Below are 18120 nucleotides of genomic sequence, written 5' to 3'. Positions count from 1 at the left end.
TCTCCCACCGTGTCTGAAATTTTCTGCACTCACCTTCTACCTTTCTCTTCTTTGGTTCTGCCATGTTTAGTAACGGGTAAAGTTCTTCTGGTATTGGCCTTTTTGGTGGAGCAACTCCTTGATCAACAGTAGCTCCCCCTGGTGTTAAAACTTAGAAGTGTGGGCAAAATTTGAAGTGCGGGCCATATTCCATTCTGTTTATAAAATTTCTTGCGGGCCAATTAAAAATGGACTGCGGGCCGCAGTTGGCCCGCAGGCCGTAGTTTGGACACCACTGCTCTAGAGCCAATATACGGAAACTGGACATACTATATTTGTTTCTTGAGCACGTCTTGAGCAAGGTTATGGGGTGCCTAAACTGTGATCTTGAACTGGCACGCTAACGTATCTCCCTTGCGCGAAATTGATTCAATCATTGTATGCATATGTGTGCAATGGATCAGTGTGTAAAATAATAAGAGATATTAAAGGCAGTGTCTGAAAGTCATGACAAAAAGTTACCGGACACCAGGGCAGACAACTCTGAAAAGTTGCCTGCCCAGCCATAAATTTCCCTGCCCCATTTTTCACAACTTGAAACACAATAAGACGAATAATCGCAAAAAAAAAACATTGTTGCAAAGTATTACGTACGTCTGTGTAAGCTCTCAGTCGTACAGGAGTGGTCCATCGATGAGAAGGTTTCTTCAGCCGTCATCTGTACAAAAGTGAAGGTTTCGGACGTTTCGCCTCCTATCCAAGAGGCTTCGTCAGCGAACTAAAGTCTGACTGGTCGTATCGGCCCCATTTATATATCCCTAATGTCCAGACATGGTGGCGCCGGACACAGCTATGATAGGTCCCTACTCTCAGGTTGGGGGGGGCAGAGGACCCCTCCCTGTGGCCCCACTGATTGTTCCTACATTCCTGACTAACGACTGGCCTATTACCCCCACTCCCACCGGTATCACCTCATCAGCATAACGACCCTCATCAGCATTACTAAAGTTGCCTAACCGGTTTTGCCTAAGCAGGCTATTGTATGAATGATACAAATTGAACCTCACCCCACCAGACCGGTTTAATGAAGTTATTTTGTTGTTTTATAAGAATCGCTTCTTTTACCCCCCTTTCAAACCATCTATGTTCTTTCGCTAAGATTTTAACCTCATTGTCATCAAATGAGTGGTTGCTAGCTTTTAGGTGCAAATGTAATGCCGATTGAGGTCCACTTATATTATCCCTGCGATGTTGATAAAGTCTTTTTTTGAGAATTTGTTGAGTCTCCCCAATGTACTGCTCTTTACAATTTTCATTCTTACAATGTATGGAATAAACTACATTACTTTGTTTTTCATTTGGTAGCCTATCTTTTGGATGCACTAATTTTTGCCACTATAGTGGCTAATTTTTACATGGAAGAGATGGAGAAACAGACCCTCACATCCTTCCCAGGGACAAAACCTAGACACTGGTTTAGATATGTGGACGATACTTTTGTCATAATTAAGAAACAAGAAATTCAATCCTTCACAGATCACCTCAACTCTGTAGACTTCAACATTAAATTTACTCGTGAGGACATTCAAGAGAACCAACTAGCTGTCACATCTCGTTGCCATCCGGGGCGCGCCCCGCCCCTCCAGTCACCTCCTCCGCCAATCTTGGGAGACGGCCCCTCCAATCATCATTCACCTGGGTTCCCACAGCTGATTGTCATTCACTGATTGTGCCTTCTGTCTATATCTGTCTGTCGCTCACTACCGTCTCCGTCGGAGTATTTTTGGTCATTGCCGTTTCCACTTCCGTGTTGCCAGGTCTGCTGTCATTTAGTTATCTTCCTCCACTCTTCCCTGTTTGTTATTATTTGATGCATGTTCCAGTAAAGACTCTTGATCCATCCAAGCCTGTCACGCCGTGTATTTCGGGTCCTTCCCTATCGCCTAGATTCCGTCGCTCGAGTTCTGCCTCTTTGCACTCGAGCGTCGTCACACAATACTCCGACCACCCATGGACCCCGCCGGCGATGACAGGTATTTTGCCGCCCTTGTGCAAAAGGCGGAGCGTTCGAGCCAGCTGGCCCAGGCGATTGAGGAAATGCGCTATGCCACTTCCTCGCTGGCTCAACGCCTCAAGGAGATGGAAACATGCATCGCCACCCTCACTGTTCCTTCCCCCCCGCCCGTGGGCAGGCGCACTCCCCCGCTACCCCAACCCTCACGCTACGCAGGCGAAACCGAGCGCTGCGCTCAATTCCTCATGCAGTGTGCGCTCGTGTTTGAACAACATCCTGACGCCTACGTTAGCGATGAGGCTAAGGTAGCCTTCATCACCAGCCTGCTCGCGGGTGAAGCCGAAACATGGGTGCTGGCGGTACGAGAGTCCCGACCGGAGCTGTGCGCCTCGTATCAGGACTTCGTAGCCGAGATACGCCGGGTGTTTCACCATCCAGTGACGGAGGTCGAGGCGGAAGGGAGAATCCTCGACTGCGTCCAAGGGGCCCGTTCGGCCGCAGAATACTCCGTCGCTTTCCGGATCCAGGCCGCTGGCAGCGGCTACAGCGACCGAGCGTTGAGGGGGGTGTTTCGTCGCGGCTTGAATTCCGACCTAAAGGACGAGTTGGCTACCCGCGACGCCGGCACCACCTTCGACGACCTCGTCGAGATTGTCATCGGCTTGGATCATCGTCTCCGAGAGCGGCGAAAGGAGCTGAGCGACCGACGGCCCGAGGTACCCCGAAGCCGACCTCGGTCGACCACACCCGGCAGCGACCGCGCGCAGCCCCAGGAGGGACTCCTTGAACGTATGGTGATAGGGGGGGGGAGACGACCGCGCCAACCCGAGGGCTCGTCGCACCCGAGGCCCCCAGCCTAGGACCCACGGCCAATGTAAGTCCCCGCCGAAGCGGCGTCCGTTGGGGGCTAAGTCCACAACACGAGTCACACGGTTGGAGCTGGAAAGTGAACTATTTGGCCCCTCCAGCTCCCAAAGAGTGCGGGCACTAGTGGACTCGGGGGCCGACGGGTGCATCATCGACCCCCACTTGGCCGACCTGTTGGGCTGCCAACTTATAGATCTCCTTCCCCCTATGAAGATCGTCGACCTGGATGGCCGATTATTAGCCCGGGTCACCCACCTCACGGCCCCACTTAAGCTCCGAGTGGCAGGCAACCATGTGGAGCACCGCCAATTTTTTGTTATGCCCTCCCGGAACGCGCCATTGGTCTTGGGTCTCCCCTGGCTCAAGGCCCATGACCCATCCATTTCTTGGGAGGGCCCCACGATTCAGGTCTGGAGCCCCTACTGCTACGCAAACTGCCTGCGGTCGGCTACGGCAGGGCGTAACCCCTCCCGCGGTGGCCCGCCCGAGGCCATCTGCCTCAAAGGCGTGCCACAGTGCTACCACGACCTGCGGGAGGTGTTCAGCAAAGACAACGCCCAATCCCTGCCGCCCCACCGACCGTATGACTGTGCTATTGACTTGCAGCCAGGGGCTCCATTACCGGACTCCAGACTTTATCACATTTCACAACCGGAACGGGAAGCCCTGAGCACTTACATAGACTCCTCTCTAGCGGCGGGACTCATTCGCCCGTCGCGTTCCCCGCTGGGCGCAGGGTTTTTCTTTATCGACAAAAAGGACGGATCCCTGCGCCCATGCGTTGACTACCGGGGCCTGAACGACATCACCATCCGCAACAAATACCCTCTCCCCCTCATGGATTCGGCCTTCGCGCCCCTTCAGTCCGCCACCATTTTTTCAAAATTAGACCTTCGTAGCGCCTACCATTTGGTCTGAATCCGTGAGGGGGATGAATGGAAAACAGCCTTCTAGACACCTTTAGGGCACTTTGAATACCTGGTGATGCCGTTCGGGCTCACGAACGCGCCTGCCGTATTCCAGAATTTGATAAATGATGTGCTCAAGGACTTCCTCAATGTTTTTGTTTTTGTTTACCTTGATGACATTCTTATTTTTTCTCGCTCTGCAGAAGAACACCGGCAACACGTCCGACGGGTCCTGGCGCGGCTCCTGCAAAACCGGCTCTATGTGAAGGCAGAGAAGTGTGACTTCCATGTCCGCTCTCTGTCGTTCCTGGGGTTTGTTGTGGAGCAGGGGCAGCTCAGGGCCGACCCCGCCAAAACCAAAGCGGTGGTGGAATGGCCGATCCCAAAGACGCGCAAGCAGCTTCAGCGGTTTTTGGGGTTTGCCAACTTCTACCGCCGCTTCATTCGCGGGTATAGTCAGAAGGCACTCCCCCTCACTAACCTCACGTCCACCAAGCTCCCTTTCAGGTGGACTCCCGATGCTGAGGGGGCTTTCAACCGCCTCCGTCGTGCCTTCACCAACCCCCCTGTTCTGCGTCATCCCGACCCGGAGCTCCCGTTCACGGTCGAGGTTGACGCATCCGAGTCCGGAGTAGGGGCCGTCCTTTCCCAGCGCTCTCCCACCGACCAGAAGCTACGCCCATGCGCCTTCTTCTCCCGCCGGCTCAGCCCCGCCGAAGCCAATTATGACGTCGGCAATCGGGAACTGCTGGCGGTCGTCCTGGCCCTGCAGGAATGGAGACACTGGCTTGAGGGAGCTAAACACCCCTTCACCGTCTACACGGATCACAAAAACCTGGCGGCCATCCGGTCGGCCAAGAGACTTAACTCACGGCAGGCCCGATGGTCACTCTTCCTCACCCGTTTTGACTTTTCTCTCACCTACTGCCCAGGGTCACAGAACACCAAGCCCGACACCCTATCCCGTATCCATGAGCCGGCAGAAAGGGAGGAGACCACCGCCAACATCCTGCCGGCCCAGCGCATCCTGGGCGCCCTGAGGTGGGAGGTTGAGAGAAAAGTCCAGCAAGCCCAGGGAACTACCACCATCCCCAGGGGCTGTCCCAAGGATCGCCTGTTCGTCCCCCCCCCTCTACGCACTGAGGTGCTTATCTGGGGGCACACATCTAAGATAGCCTGCCACCCGGGGGTCAACAGGACGATCCAACTCATCGCCCAACGGTTCTGGTGGCCGGGGTTTAGGAGGGACATCACCCTCTTCGTGAAGGCCTGCCCGACCTGCGCCCGTGGAAAGGCCTCCCACCAGCCCCCGGCCGGACTCCTCCAGCCCCTACCAGTTCCGTCCAGACCCTGGTCCCACATCTCCGTCGACTTCGTGACAGGCCTTCCCCCCTCCCATGGCAAGACGGTCGTCCTCACCGTAGTGGACCGATTCTCCAAGTCGGCCCACTTCGTTCCGTTAACCAGGTTGCCGTCCGCCATCGAGACGGCTCAACTCCTGGTTAACCATGTCGTCCGTCTCCACGGGATTCCGACGAACATCGTGTCGGACCGGGGACCGCAGTTCGTGTCCAAGGTATGGAAGCGTTTCTGTCGGTCCCTAGGGGCATCGGCGAGCCTGTCGTCTGGTTACCACCCCCAGACCAACGGACAGACGGAGAGGAAGAACCAGGACCTGGAGGCGGCCCTCCGGTGCGTGTGCCTCCACAACCCGGCGTCGTGGGCCCTGCACCTACCCTGGGTGGAGTACGCCCACAACTCCCTGGTCTCCTTAGCCACAGGTCGGTCCCCATTCATGTCCGCCTGTGGCTATCAGCCGCCCTTGTTTCCCACACAGTAAGGCCAGGTGGAGGTCCCGTCTATCGATCATCACCTCAGACGGGCCCACAGAGTCTGGAAGGAGACCAGGGACGCCCTGTCACGCACCGCATCCCGGAACCGGCGGGTGGCGGACCGCCATCGGCGGCAAGCACCCAGCTACCAGGTCGGGCAGGAGGTCTGGCTATCCACGAAGGACCTTCGGCTGGCAGGGTCCTCGGCCAAGCTGGGCCCACGCTTCACGGGTCCCTTCCCCATCGAGGCCATCCTCAGCCCGGTCTCGGTGAGGCTCCGGCTCCCACCCACCATGCGGATCCACCCCGTTTTTCATGTTTCCCTCCTCAAGCCAGTGGAGACCAGCCCCTTAGCCCCCACGCCCGCCCCCCCACCTCCCCCCCGGATATTGGACGACGGACCAGTCTACACCGTGCGGGAGATACTGGACTCCAGGCGCAGGGGCAGAGGAGTGCAGTACCTGGTCGACTGGGAGGGCTATGGACCTGAGGAACGTCAATGGGTCCCACGTTCCTGGATCCTCGACCCATCCCTCACCCGGGCGTTCCATGCGGCTCACCCATCCAAACTTGGTGGGCCGCCGAGAGGCGTCCCTTGAGGGGGGGGCACTGTCACATCTCGTTGCCATCCGGGGCGCGCCCCGCCCCTCCTGTCACCTCCTCCGCCAATCTTGGGAGACGGCCCCTCCAATCATCATTCACCTGGGTTCCCACAGCTGATTGTCATTCACTGATTGTGCCATCTGTCTATATCTGTCTGTCGCTCACTACCGTCTCCGTCGGAGTATTTTTGGTCATTGCCGTTTCCACTTCCGTGTTGCCAGGTCTGCTGTCATTTAGTTATCTTCCTCCACTCTTCCCTGTTTGTTATTATTTGATGCATGTTCCAGTAAAGACTCTTGATCCATCCAAGCCTGTCACGCCGTGTATTTCGGGTCCTTCCCTATCGCCTAGATTCCGTCGCTCGAGTTCTGCCTCTTTGCACTCGAGCGTCGTCACACTAGCCTTCTTGGATTGTAAAGTAATTATAAAAGAGGACAGAGCGCTAAAAACAGAAGTCTTTAGGAAGGCTACGCACACTGACCAATACTTACTTTTTGACTCTAACCACCCTTTACAACATAAACTAGGAGTTATCAGAACCCTCCAGCATAGGGCTAAACTAATACCAACTAGCACTGAAGGTAGAGAAAAGGAGTCTAAACATATCAGGAGAGCACCCACTAACTGTGGGTACCCTCAGTGGTCATTCAACAAATGTCAGAAAGAAAGAATAGGGAATGAAACCAATAATTCTCAAGATACAAAAAGGAGAGGAGTAGCAGTACCGTACATTGCAGGAGTTTCTGAAAAATTACAAAGAGTCCTTTGGCAACATAAAATTCCTACTTATTTCAAACCGATAAACACGTTAAGGCAAAAATTAGTGCATCCAAAAGATAGGCTACCAAATGAAAAACAAAGTAATGTAGTTTATTCCATACATTGTAAGAATGAAAATTGTAAAGAGCAGTACATTGGGGAGACTCAACAAATTCTCAAAAAAAGACTTTATCAACATCGCAGGGATAATATAAGTGGACCTCAATCGGCAGTACATTTGCACCTAAAAGCTAGCAACCACTCATTTGATGACAATGAGGTTAAAATCTTAGCGAAATAACATAGATGGTTTGAAAAGGGGGTAAAAGAAGCGATTCTTATAAAACAACAAAATCCTTCATTAAACCGGTCTGGTGGGGTGAGGTTCAATTTGGATCGTTCATACAATAGCCTGCTTAGGCAAAACCGGTTAGGCAACTTTCGTAATGCTGATGAGGGTCGTTATGCTGATGAGGTGATATCGGTGGGAGTGGGGGTAATAGGCCAGTCGTTAGTCAGGAATGTAGGAACAATCAGTGGGGCCACAGGGAGGGGTCCTCTGCCCCCCCCCCCCCCCCCCCCAACCTGAGAGTAGGGACCTATCATAGCTGTGTCCGGCGCCACCATGTCTGGACATTAGGGATATATAATTGGGGCCGATACGACCAGTCAGACTTTAGTTCGCTGACGAAGCCTCTTGGATAGGAGGCGAAACGTCCGAAACCTTCACTTTTGTACAGATGACGGCTGAAGAAACCTTCTCATCGAAAGTATTACGTATGTTTTTTTATTAAGGATGTACCCCCTACAAATGCTCCCTCACTTAATTTATCGTAAATATCCCTTGCTGATGAATTTGTTCCAGTTGTCGTTTGTCCATACACTTTTCGGTATGTTGCACAATGCAATGTTTGCGTTGCGTCGTCTGCTACAAGCTACGTGAATTCCTCTTCCCACGATGCTTTTAATGCACATTTCCGTTTTGTAGCGTCATAAATTTTAACTTCTTTTGAATCTTTCTTCTGGGGTTGAGGTTCTGTGCCTCTACTTTGGTAAATGATATGCAAATGCACGACCTTATAACGCTAGGGAAAGTCTGGAAGCACGAAGCAGGCTTCTGATTGGCTGCCGTGCCGAGTATGCAAATTGCCATACGTCAGTTTGGAAATTTTCAAATCTTCGTTCAAACGTTCGCTTTATTGAATAAAGGAAATGTTTCATTTGAAAAAATATCTTTTGTTTTTTTTTTTCCTTAAAAAAGTTGTCGGCCACCCGGGCGGAGACGTTTTGTAAGTTGTACGTCTAACGTAAAAGTTGCATGCCCCGGGCGTCCGTGCAGACGCTATTTCAGACACTGTTACTAAAGACGTTTATGGAGAGGGATCTTCATGATACCTGCATGCAGGAGCGTGTCTCTGCACAGTGAGGCATACTTTATTCGTACTCCCATCGCCTCCGTTAGACTCTCGTCAACTGGCAGCACTGTCTACAGAAAAAAATGAAGGAGTCATAGGGAAATTTTTCAAAAGATAATTCAGTCTTTCTGAAATGCAGCATCTTACCCGGCCATTGATATTGTCTGGAAGATGGCTGACCCCAAGTCTCTGATCTACTTTATCTTCCATTTTCCATGCGGCCACCGAGATGTTTCCTACTCGTTTGTTCTCTGCTGATCTGAGTATTGAAATCAATCCAGACAGTTCAGCAACCGGCACACTTGTGCATAAGAAAGATTGTGTTGCATGTGTTTACCTGAGTTCCATCTCTAATCTGTGGTCTTTGTCCTGCAGCAACTCTTTCACAGGGAAAAGTGCTGAGCCCAACATGTACATCTTAACGGACACAAAGGCGTTTCAGTTACACGTACAAGGATAGATTACTGTGAGCATAGATGTCACACCGTGCCCTGGGAACGGTCCTTCACATCGTAGACAGCCAGTTTAACTTGCGTCTGCTGATTGATGTTAGAATCCTGGAAGAAGGCGATGCTGCTGAGGAAGATGGGGTGGCTAGTACCCTGTGTGGTAGCATTGCGAATTATGTCAAAAATAGGCACCAGATAACATACTTTTTGCAAGAAAAGGTCCCTATGTGGGTCCCACCTCAATAATTTCGGTCTGGGCATGTTTGGTCCAGAAAGCCTGTGGTGGCGTTGTGCAACTCACTGCTACAAAACTGTTGGGCTTCCGATCCAAACCAGGATTCAGTAGTTCTGTGCAAGCTGCCCAATGACACAACAATTAGTCCACCAAAATAAATATTTTTATTTGTTTTTTTTTACTCACCAATACTGAACTCGAGCACAGGTTCATCTGGGTCTCGACTGTTTCCTGGAAAACAATGTTGGACTTCACATGAGGACAGGTGCAGATAATTCCTTGAGTAAAATGTTGACAGATGAAAAATTGCATCATTGAGGTTGGATCTGGGCATCTGTGGATAAAGAGGCTCCCGCAACAGAGCCATAAGGTCAGATTTCATCACATTGCATCATTCTTAATTGTTAAATTTGAAATAAAGTGAATTCCCACTTATTTCTTCAGAACAGAGTCATTTCCCTTTTTCCACAGTTCCCTGCAATGCCATCTAAATCTGACATGTTTGTATATGTTACTGTTCAACAATGAACGTAAACTTATCTCCCTCACCTGCCAGGGCAAGGCCAATCATCTCACTGGACAACTGGAACGTGTTCGCCCGGTAGACTGACCACGGTCTCTGGGTCCGCCCAGTTCGCTCTCTGCCCCCTGCCATGCTGGTTTGGAAAGAGGCGTTGATGGCAGGAGGCCTTTAAGCATGAGCAGTCACACACTCCCATGTGACTTAATCACTCAGGACCTTATTTCTACACATGTGAGATGTGACAAAAAGAAGAATGCAGTGTTTTAAATTGACAATGTCCCAAAAAATATCGGATTTAAGACAATGTCAGAATAATCACAGCTCCGCTAGTTATAAAAAAAAGAGGAACGCGCCAAGACCACAAAAGGAGATTTAGTACACAACTAAGAAAGATCTTGTGAAATTGAGACAGAAAAAGTCACAGAAAGTTAAGTTTACACCATCCAAGTCAAAGTCAAGTACAAGCAACACTCAAATACAAAAAAAGCAACTGTGCATCACAGGTTAATTTGATGCTTTCTCTTGATACCTCTCTACTGTGATATAAATGAAAAATATAAATGAAATAAAATATAAATGAATTGCATCTTTATCTTGAAAAAGTAGAGACCAAACCTGCCCCGTAAAAATACTCGGCCCAAATGTCCATTCATCTCCATCTATCCATTTTCAAGAAAAGTGAAACTGATGATGCTTAGGGTATACTGTGCACGAACACAAAAATATACTGTATATTAACAACACATTTACAGGCACACATCTTTTTTTCCCCCCTTCACCCGATTGTCTTGGGACCAGCCTGAATTAAAGAAAACAAACAATTGTGATTACATCAATATAAACTGTAATGTAAACACAGTTTTCTTGATGGTGGTCATGCCCTTGAAAGCTAAAACGCTTCCATACTATAGTCTGAAGGTTTGCTGTGAGACAACATTCCTCCATTTGAGAAGGATTGTATCCAATTAAAATTGTACTTCTGGGTCAATCACTGAAGACCTACTTCCTAATGACTGCCACACACTGATCTCTTGACGGCACCTGATGTGTCCCAATTTGATTTATAAGACCTACATCTGTGTAAGACCACAGGACCTACTGAAAATGATCATGTTTCTTATTTGAAGACGTGAGTCTCTCCAGTACAAATTTGGTTTTAATTGATTAAATACTTTTAATGATCTCATCTTTGGAATTCCCCCTGTGAAAATCCACATGCAAACATATGTAAAGGCAATAATCCTGAACCCACAATTGTCACTCGTGTCAAAGTGACGAACCAGGGGAAAAAATGACCTAATGAGTACATTTTGACGGATTGTGAAAACAAAGAAACACATTTGAAAGGTTCCCATGTTGACTCGGTCAATAAAAATGCATATGAAACAAATAACTTCAATCATTCATTAACTTCTAAAGGAAAATGAAGAAATTGCCTTATAAGGGAGCTCCAAATATAGCCCCTTGTCTCAAGTGTGTATACCTTTCTGAGTCACATGTCCGCACAGGATTTACAGTCTATGGAAAATCTGGGACAGACTCCTGACACACTCATTCATTTTCTTCCACTTATCTTGTACAGAGTCCAGGGTGAGTTGGATCCTATCTAAGTGGGCTGGCAGCAAATCAATTGCAAATATAAACAAACATTTATTCACATTTACACTTACAGGCTATTTAAATTCTTACATTAACCAACCAATCATGGTTTTGGAATGTGAGGGGATATAGAGGAACCCACCAAAACATGGTAAACAACTCTTGACAGTGAGTCAGAAATGCTATAACATGATTTTTTGTGTAATCTCTGCATCACTTAAATGTGTGTGTGTTTAATTTAAAGGACAACCGACGCCTCCGGACAAGTTGGGTTCATAATTTGTAAAATCAGTTTAATTGACTTCTACTGAGCGTATTTTACAAAGATTCTACCGCATATAGCTATATTTTACGTTTTAGGACTCTCGCTGAATATTCAGAAAGTGTTGTTTTTGAGTTGGTGACGATTGCCCCTGACCGAGAAAGCGACACACAATGCATTTTGGGTACTTTGTTTGGTCTGAAAACATCGTGTTGATCCGTTTTGGTGGCAAAATTAGAAGGAAAACACATCAACAACGCAATGGTGAATCGTTGTGTGTTGCACCAAGACTACTATTTGATACTAGTTGACACAAATTCCCAGCAGACAAATCAGCCCATTTCCAATGGAGCTTGGGCGTCATCTTGTGCATTTTCTGGGAGCTACATGGGAATCCTGGCGGCTCGAATTGATCCGCAAGGACTTTAATCGAGTGCAAACATTTATGCGTTCCTCTTCAGAACTATTTGAATCATATTCATAACTGGATGAGGAACAAGAAAGCATCTTATCCGAATCTGAAGCCATTGTTTTGATTCTAGAGCAAAGCAAGACGTCCTGCTGTGACGTCACGAACAAGCGGGCGGGATCTTCTAAAACTTGCCATTTCCGGGGTCATTTTGAAGTAGTTTTGGGACACTTTAACTCATTTTTATTGGTGTTTTGCATTTGACTAAAAATATCATACTGCGTGTTTTTGGTATTTTAGATGCTATAAAACTTTTTTCTGATGTCAGTTAGGAAACAAAAAAAGTGAGGTCAGTTGTCCTTCAACGGTCAGAGTTTGTCCACTCTCAATCTAATCTCCTTGTTCTTTTGAACCTGGTCTCCAGTGATCAACGTGTTTCAGTGAGTGTGTGTGTGCGCGTGTGTGTGACTGCTTGGAGCTTGTCCAGTTCCCAAACATGGTAAAGGGACTTTTTACACTTGGCTGTCTTTGGCAGAATGAGGTAGAACAACACAAAGTCCAGTCTTCTCCTCAATCTACTTTTTTCGTGACAAACGCACAAGTTGCTTTGTTAACCAGCTCATGTCTTATGTAATAAGGTGCCATTGTGTTTGTTGTGTTGTCTCTCAAGAAAAAATACAATAAATCTGTCAGTGTTTTACAATATTAAAACCTCATTTTGTATGGCCTTGAAGTGTTTTTGTAAAAAGATAGCTTGACGGCTTACATGGTGACAAGAGTAAAAAGCTCAGAGAAAAACGGCGCTTTCCCCCATGTTGGATGGAACGAGTGGTCGCGCATCGTGTGTGCCATCTGTGCATTCATTAGACGAAAGCATGAATAATGTCTTTGGACAAACCGAGCAGCTGTAAGCCTTTCATATGATAATGATGTCACCAAGCTCCAATCATTACTCGGAGTCACCTTCTTACTCTCGATACAGCAACCGCTCATTCGCTACTGTTTGGTAATGCACAGATTGATCTTGTTCAGTAAAAGGGAATACAGTACTGTATCTTGTTTCGTGACATGCACACGTCTTCTCTGTCTTGCTCAAGTTAGCAGCACTTCCTCACATTGCAGAAGGGATGTTTACATGTCAGAACCCTTGGTCTGCAGAAACACCAGATCATTGCAAGTTCAGCAAGGTCACTTTAGGATGCGAATCCATCCTTTCATTTTTTTTGGTATACAGTAAAGTATCTACCAAGCAAACGGAGGCTTTTTTTCAGTGCCTATTCATCAAAATGCTACTGCATGCTATTTTGATGAATATTGCACTTTTTAGGGATGAACAATGGAAATTTAATATATATACACAGTATATATATTGTCACTATCCTCCATCATGATGATGCACTTTCCTCAAAAGGTCCAACACACAGCTTAGATTCCACTATCCAGTTTCCAACATGAGGTGATGCTCATTGTGAATCAGTGCTGCATGGCAGCTTCAATTTCCAGACGTACCCGAGGATGTCCACTTTTGCTGTGTATGCCAATGCTGCATGTAAACAAAATCACACCGCGCAGTGCATCACGAGGCAAAGAAACAGCTGCAGTCTCTGCCCCTTTTCCCTCTTCCTCTGACACGCCAGTCTTTTAACTCTTTCACTTCAGCAAAAAGAACGTCACATCGTCAGCTAGATCCATCCTGTGTAAATACATGCTCCACATTTGGATGGAAACACTTCTGGGCTATGAATACAACATTGTTATGACTTGAAAGGCGCTTCAAAATGAAATGTATTATTATTAGTACATTTTAAAATGTATTAAGCCGGATTAAGTAAAATATATATATAATATATTCACCTTGAGTTACCAAATAAACCCCTGTATTAATTGTGGTCTTCATAATTATATTTAAAGGACAACCGACATCACTTTTTTGTTTCCTAACTGACATCAGAAAAACGTTTTATAGCATCTAAAATACCCAAAACACGCAGTATGATATTTTTAGTCAAATGCAAAACACCAACAAAAATGACTTAGTGTCCAAAAACTACTTCAAATTGAACCAGGAAGTGGCCAGTTTCTCTTTAGTACTCACAGTACCAAAAAAAGGCAGAAGAGGGCGACAAAGCTCCGTGTAAATTGTCTCTGGGAAGTTTTGTATGCGAACATCAAATACAGTGAGACCTCAACTTACGAACTTAATTGGTTCTCAGACAGAGTGTGTAAGGCGAAAATTGTGTATCTCAAAAAACATTTTCCCATAGGAAAACATTAAAATGGGAATAATCCATTCCCGGGTTTCCATAAAATATACTTTTCAACTGTTTATTTTCCGGTCCCATAATAGTAAAATTATCTGCAAAAACCTCCTCGGAGGCGATGGACGTGTGAATTCAGAGAGAGGAGGTGTGGAAAGTAGCGCCGGCTGGAGCGCTGTTCGGTCGTGTGCTTCCGCCAAATACGACTCCGCCAGATCCGAAGGTCGTGTGCTTTTGTGTTCCAGCCGTGGTGGATGTGTAATATGAAAATAGTGCTTATTATAAGGTTTAATTTTCATAAATTTGACATTCGTAAGACGAAAATGTGCTTTGTTTTATTGTTTTTATTGTAAAGTGTCCTTGGGTGTTTTGAAAGGCGCTTGAAATAAAATGTATTATTTATTATTATTAAAAGTTCGTAATATAATGTGTTCGTAAGTTGAGGTCTCACTGTACACTGTAGAAGTCTTGGCGCAACACACAACGATTCAGCATCACATTATTTATGTGTTTTCCATCTAATTTCGCCATCAACACGGAACAACACGAAGTTTTCAGACTAAACAAAGTACCGCAAAATGCATTGAGGTGATGCAAGGTATGTCCTTTCTCGGTGAGGGGCGTTCCTTCAGTGATGTAGGGTGAGGACTCGTCACCAACTCAAAAACAAGACTTCCGGAATATTCAGCGAGAGTCTTAACACGTAAAATATCGCTATATGCGGTGGAATCTTTGTAAAATACGCTCTGTAGAAGTCATTTGAAGCGATTTTACAAATTATGGACACAACTTGTCCAGAGATGTCGGTTGTCCTTTAAGAATTTTTAGAAAGCAAGTGACTGTTGAAGCACTACTCATTGCAGTTCATTTGTATTGAACCTTTAAAGGACAACCAACGTCACTTTTTTGTTTCCTGACATCAGAAAAACGTTTTGTAGCATCTAAAATACCCAAAACACGCAGTATATTTTTAGTCAAATGCAAAACACCAATAAAAATGACTTAGAGTGTCTAAAAAGTACTTCAATTTGAAACCGGAAGTGGCCAGTTTCAGACGGTTCCGCCCCCATGTTTGTGGTGTCACGGCAAGACGTCTTGCCTTGCTCGAGAATCAAAACAATGGCTTCAGATTGGGGGATTATGCTTTCTTGTTACTCATCCAGTTATGAATATGATTAAAATAGTTCTGAAGAAGAAAGCATACATGTTTGCAGTCGATTAAATAATTTATTCCATGTCATTTGGAGGCATCAGGGGTGGGAAATGTCGCACCCACAGGCTGACTAATTCCTTACATGAAGATTTGCCGCCCTCTTCTGCCTCTTTTTGGTCCTACACGACGTTTTCAGACCAAAGTACAGCAAAATGCATTGACGTGATGGAAGGACTGCTACAATGTGTCCTTTTTTCGGTCAGGGGCGTTCCTTCAGTGACGTAGGGTGAGGACTCATCACAAACTCAAAAACAAGACTTCCGGAATATTCAGTGCGAGTCTTAAAACGTAAAATATAGCTATACGCGGTGGAATCTTTGTAAAATATGCTCAGTAGAAGTCATTTGAAGTCATTTTACAAATTATGGACACAAATTGTCCGGAGACGTCGCTTGTCCTTTAAGCGTGATGCTTGTCAAACGTTTTCGGTCCATGTAAGATAATTTTGACACTGCAGAGTTATGTGTTGGCTTAAAATAATAGAAAAAAACATTTTTGAGAAATAAAACCTGTAGAACCATTGCTGTAATGGATGGATTTTTTTTTTTTTTTGGTTATTTGGATTTTTTCCCAAGATGGCGGCGCGTGAACACGCAGCAGCTCCTCTCTCTCTCCCGGCAAATTGGCGTTTTCGTGTTTATTATGTTTGTCAAAGTCATTATATGTGCCTTGCACGCTGGGTCCGAGAAAGCAGTAATTTCATCTGTGCTGCATGTCATGCATATTAGTATATTGACAATAAAACTGACTAATGTTACTTTAGCATGTAGGAACATACTGTGTTTCTCACTCGGGATCACAGTAACCTCATGGTGCTATTAGCATTTATTCATTTATTTTTTTCTTTTTGATACCAACAGGAACACCTGGGAGGTTATTTTTTCCACATGGCACGCACGCACTTGCACACACACGCAGGTTAGAACATTTTCTTCTAATAAATCCAATAATCTCTTCTTCCAATTATTTTTAAGCTTCAACTATTCTATTTGGAATCCACCCCGTTCTCCTTGATGCGCATTAAAGATTTTTTTATACAAGACCCTGAGAGATCTAGTTTCTGTCACTGCACCTCAGTGAGTAGATTTATTACTTTAAAATGCTCTACTCTCGTGTTTCAACATCTTAGATAAAGCCATGAAAGTTTGGGTGGCAAGTAATAGCCTAGAAAGTCAAAAAGAAATTATTTGACGATGAAACCACACATATCTCTTATTAAAAAAAGGTGTTTTACACACTCATGCAAACATACAAACAAACACACACACCACCTGCATTTCAAAAACACTAAAGAAACTCAGAAACCTCAATTTGTCTCAGGTTGTGGATAGCAAAAGAATGTTTTCCAATTTCGGAATGCAATTTTGGGTGCACTGAGTTCGTTTTTAACGTTCACATGTTTTGGCTTAGTTTTAAAATGTCACATCTGTATGAAAAAAAAAACAATTAAGTTGGGGCAAGCATTCAAGTGCTCACTACTTTTTGCACATGCATGCATAGTTAATAAACCAGACACGAAGGGTATGCCATATACAGTCACAGTAGTAAGTGTTCATGATGCTCTCAGTAAGATATTGTAAAAACGTGTACAAAACGAAACTTGGTAAGCTGAACGACACTTGAGTTCATGTTCCATGCATCAGCTCGTCAAAGTTTCACGGAGAGGTCAAAACTCACAGTAGATTTGCAAAAACACACACATCCACACATCTCGGTGTCAAATATGCACCAAAACGCGTTGCATGTTGCCACCACCATACACAATCATACAAATACTGTACAAGGAAAAAGAAAGCGTAATACGTTCCAAGAGGATAAAATAGTGTTTCTTAACGAAGTTACCCAATGTCAGTCAAGACTGCCCTGTCTGACACAAGGCAAGCACAAATTGCAGTCGAGTCATTTCCTGCCAGAGATTCAAGAACATACACCCCTACGTTTTATCCATATTTCCATTTCAAGTTAAATACGCAAATGTCGTGCGAAAACACGGCTTGACATGTTCCTTAACAATACAAACTCGGAAAGTATCCGAAAAAGCTCCTTCCTTTTCCAAGAATGTAAACACGAAAGCATCGACACAAGAAAATCCAGATTACATCAATCAATACCTCATTAAAGTCAGAATAAGTACTTTGTGGTAGTTACTTACAATTCTGGTTTTTAAAACATTAGATTATCCATTTGTGGTCTGCGAGAAAGAGAGTAATTCAGTAAATCATCGTCGGAACGTATTTCTGACTGCAGCAGAAGTGGCACCCGAGCATACTAGTTCCGCCTCCTGTGTGACGTTAGCCAAATAATGTACGCGAACGACTTTAAATAATAAAACTACGGTCTAAGATGAAAGACACAAATAAAATAGAATGGAATATAACTGGATAACTGTAAATTGTAAAGAAAAATAAAATAAAAGCAATATTAATGGACCCCACTACAAAAGTAAATACAGTACAGTACATGCTCAAAACGGTAGTAATACTTGTAAAATAATTATTATAACAATTTACTCTGCCACTATACAATGTAACTTGTAATAACGTAACGTGCCTACGTGTGTAGAAGTTCATAAAAAGTACATTTCATGTCAATAACTGCAACTTTGTGCACGGCTTAATATTGTCACGATTTGCAAGGATATGGTGGTGGAACCCAAATAAGCAGGCAAGGGGGAGCAGCTTGTATTTCACAAATGTTATTAAATAAAATCAACAGGAACACAATTTCAAACAACAAACTCACCAGAACAGAAAAGTCCAAAGTAGCAAACAAAACCAAGAGTAAAACATGACAAG

At 45.6% G+C, this 18120-nt stretch overlaps 1 protein-coding gene across 3 annotated transcripts in view; it reads right to left on the bottom strand.

Annotated features, from left to right (window-relative positions):
* LOC148903396 (inositol polyphosphate-4-phosphatase type I A-like) overlaps positions 1-17597 on the bottom strand; it is a 36146-nt gene extending 18549 nt beyond the window's left edge. For all 3 annotated transcript variants that reach the window (XM_089001718.1, XM_089001727.1, XM_089001736.1), the window contains exons 1-8: positions 17478-17597; positions 9611-9807; positions 9248-9292; positions 9065-9183; positions 8863-8979; positions 8715-8794; positions 8525-8636; positions 8358-8448 (exon numbers count right to left, since the gene is read on the bottom strand). In XM_089001718.1, the coding sequence (XP_088857844.1) occupies positions 8358-8448; positions 8525-8636; positions 8715-8794; positions 8863-8979; positions 9065-9183; positions 9248-9292; positions 9611-9716 (670 nt within the window). In that variant the 5' untranslated portion in view covers positions 9717-9807; positions 17478-17597. The remainder of the gene's footprint in view (positions 1-8357; positions 8449-8524; positions 8637-8714; positions 8795-8862; positions 8980-9064; positions 9184-9247; positions 9293-9610; positions 9808-17477) is intronic.
* Positions 17598-18120: the final 523 nt, after the last annotated feature.

Source organism: Hippocampus bargibanti, linkage group LG01 (genome assembly GCF_051943395.1).
Source record: "Hippocampus bargibanti isolate YZ-2025 linkage group LG01, ASM5194339v1, whole genome shotgun sequence".
Taxonomy (NCBI): domain Eukaryota; kingdom Metazoa; phylum Chordata; class Actinopteri; order Syngnathiformes; family Syngnathidae; genus Hippocampus; species Hippocampus bargibanti.
The sequence above is the reverse complement of the archived record's forward strand: the minus strand, read 5'-3'. Positions and strand labels throughout refer to the sequence as shown.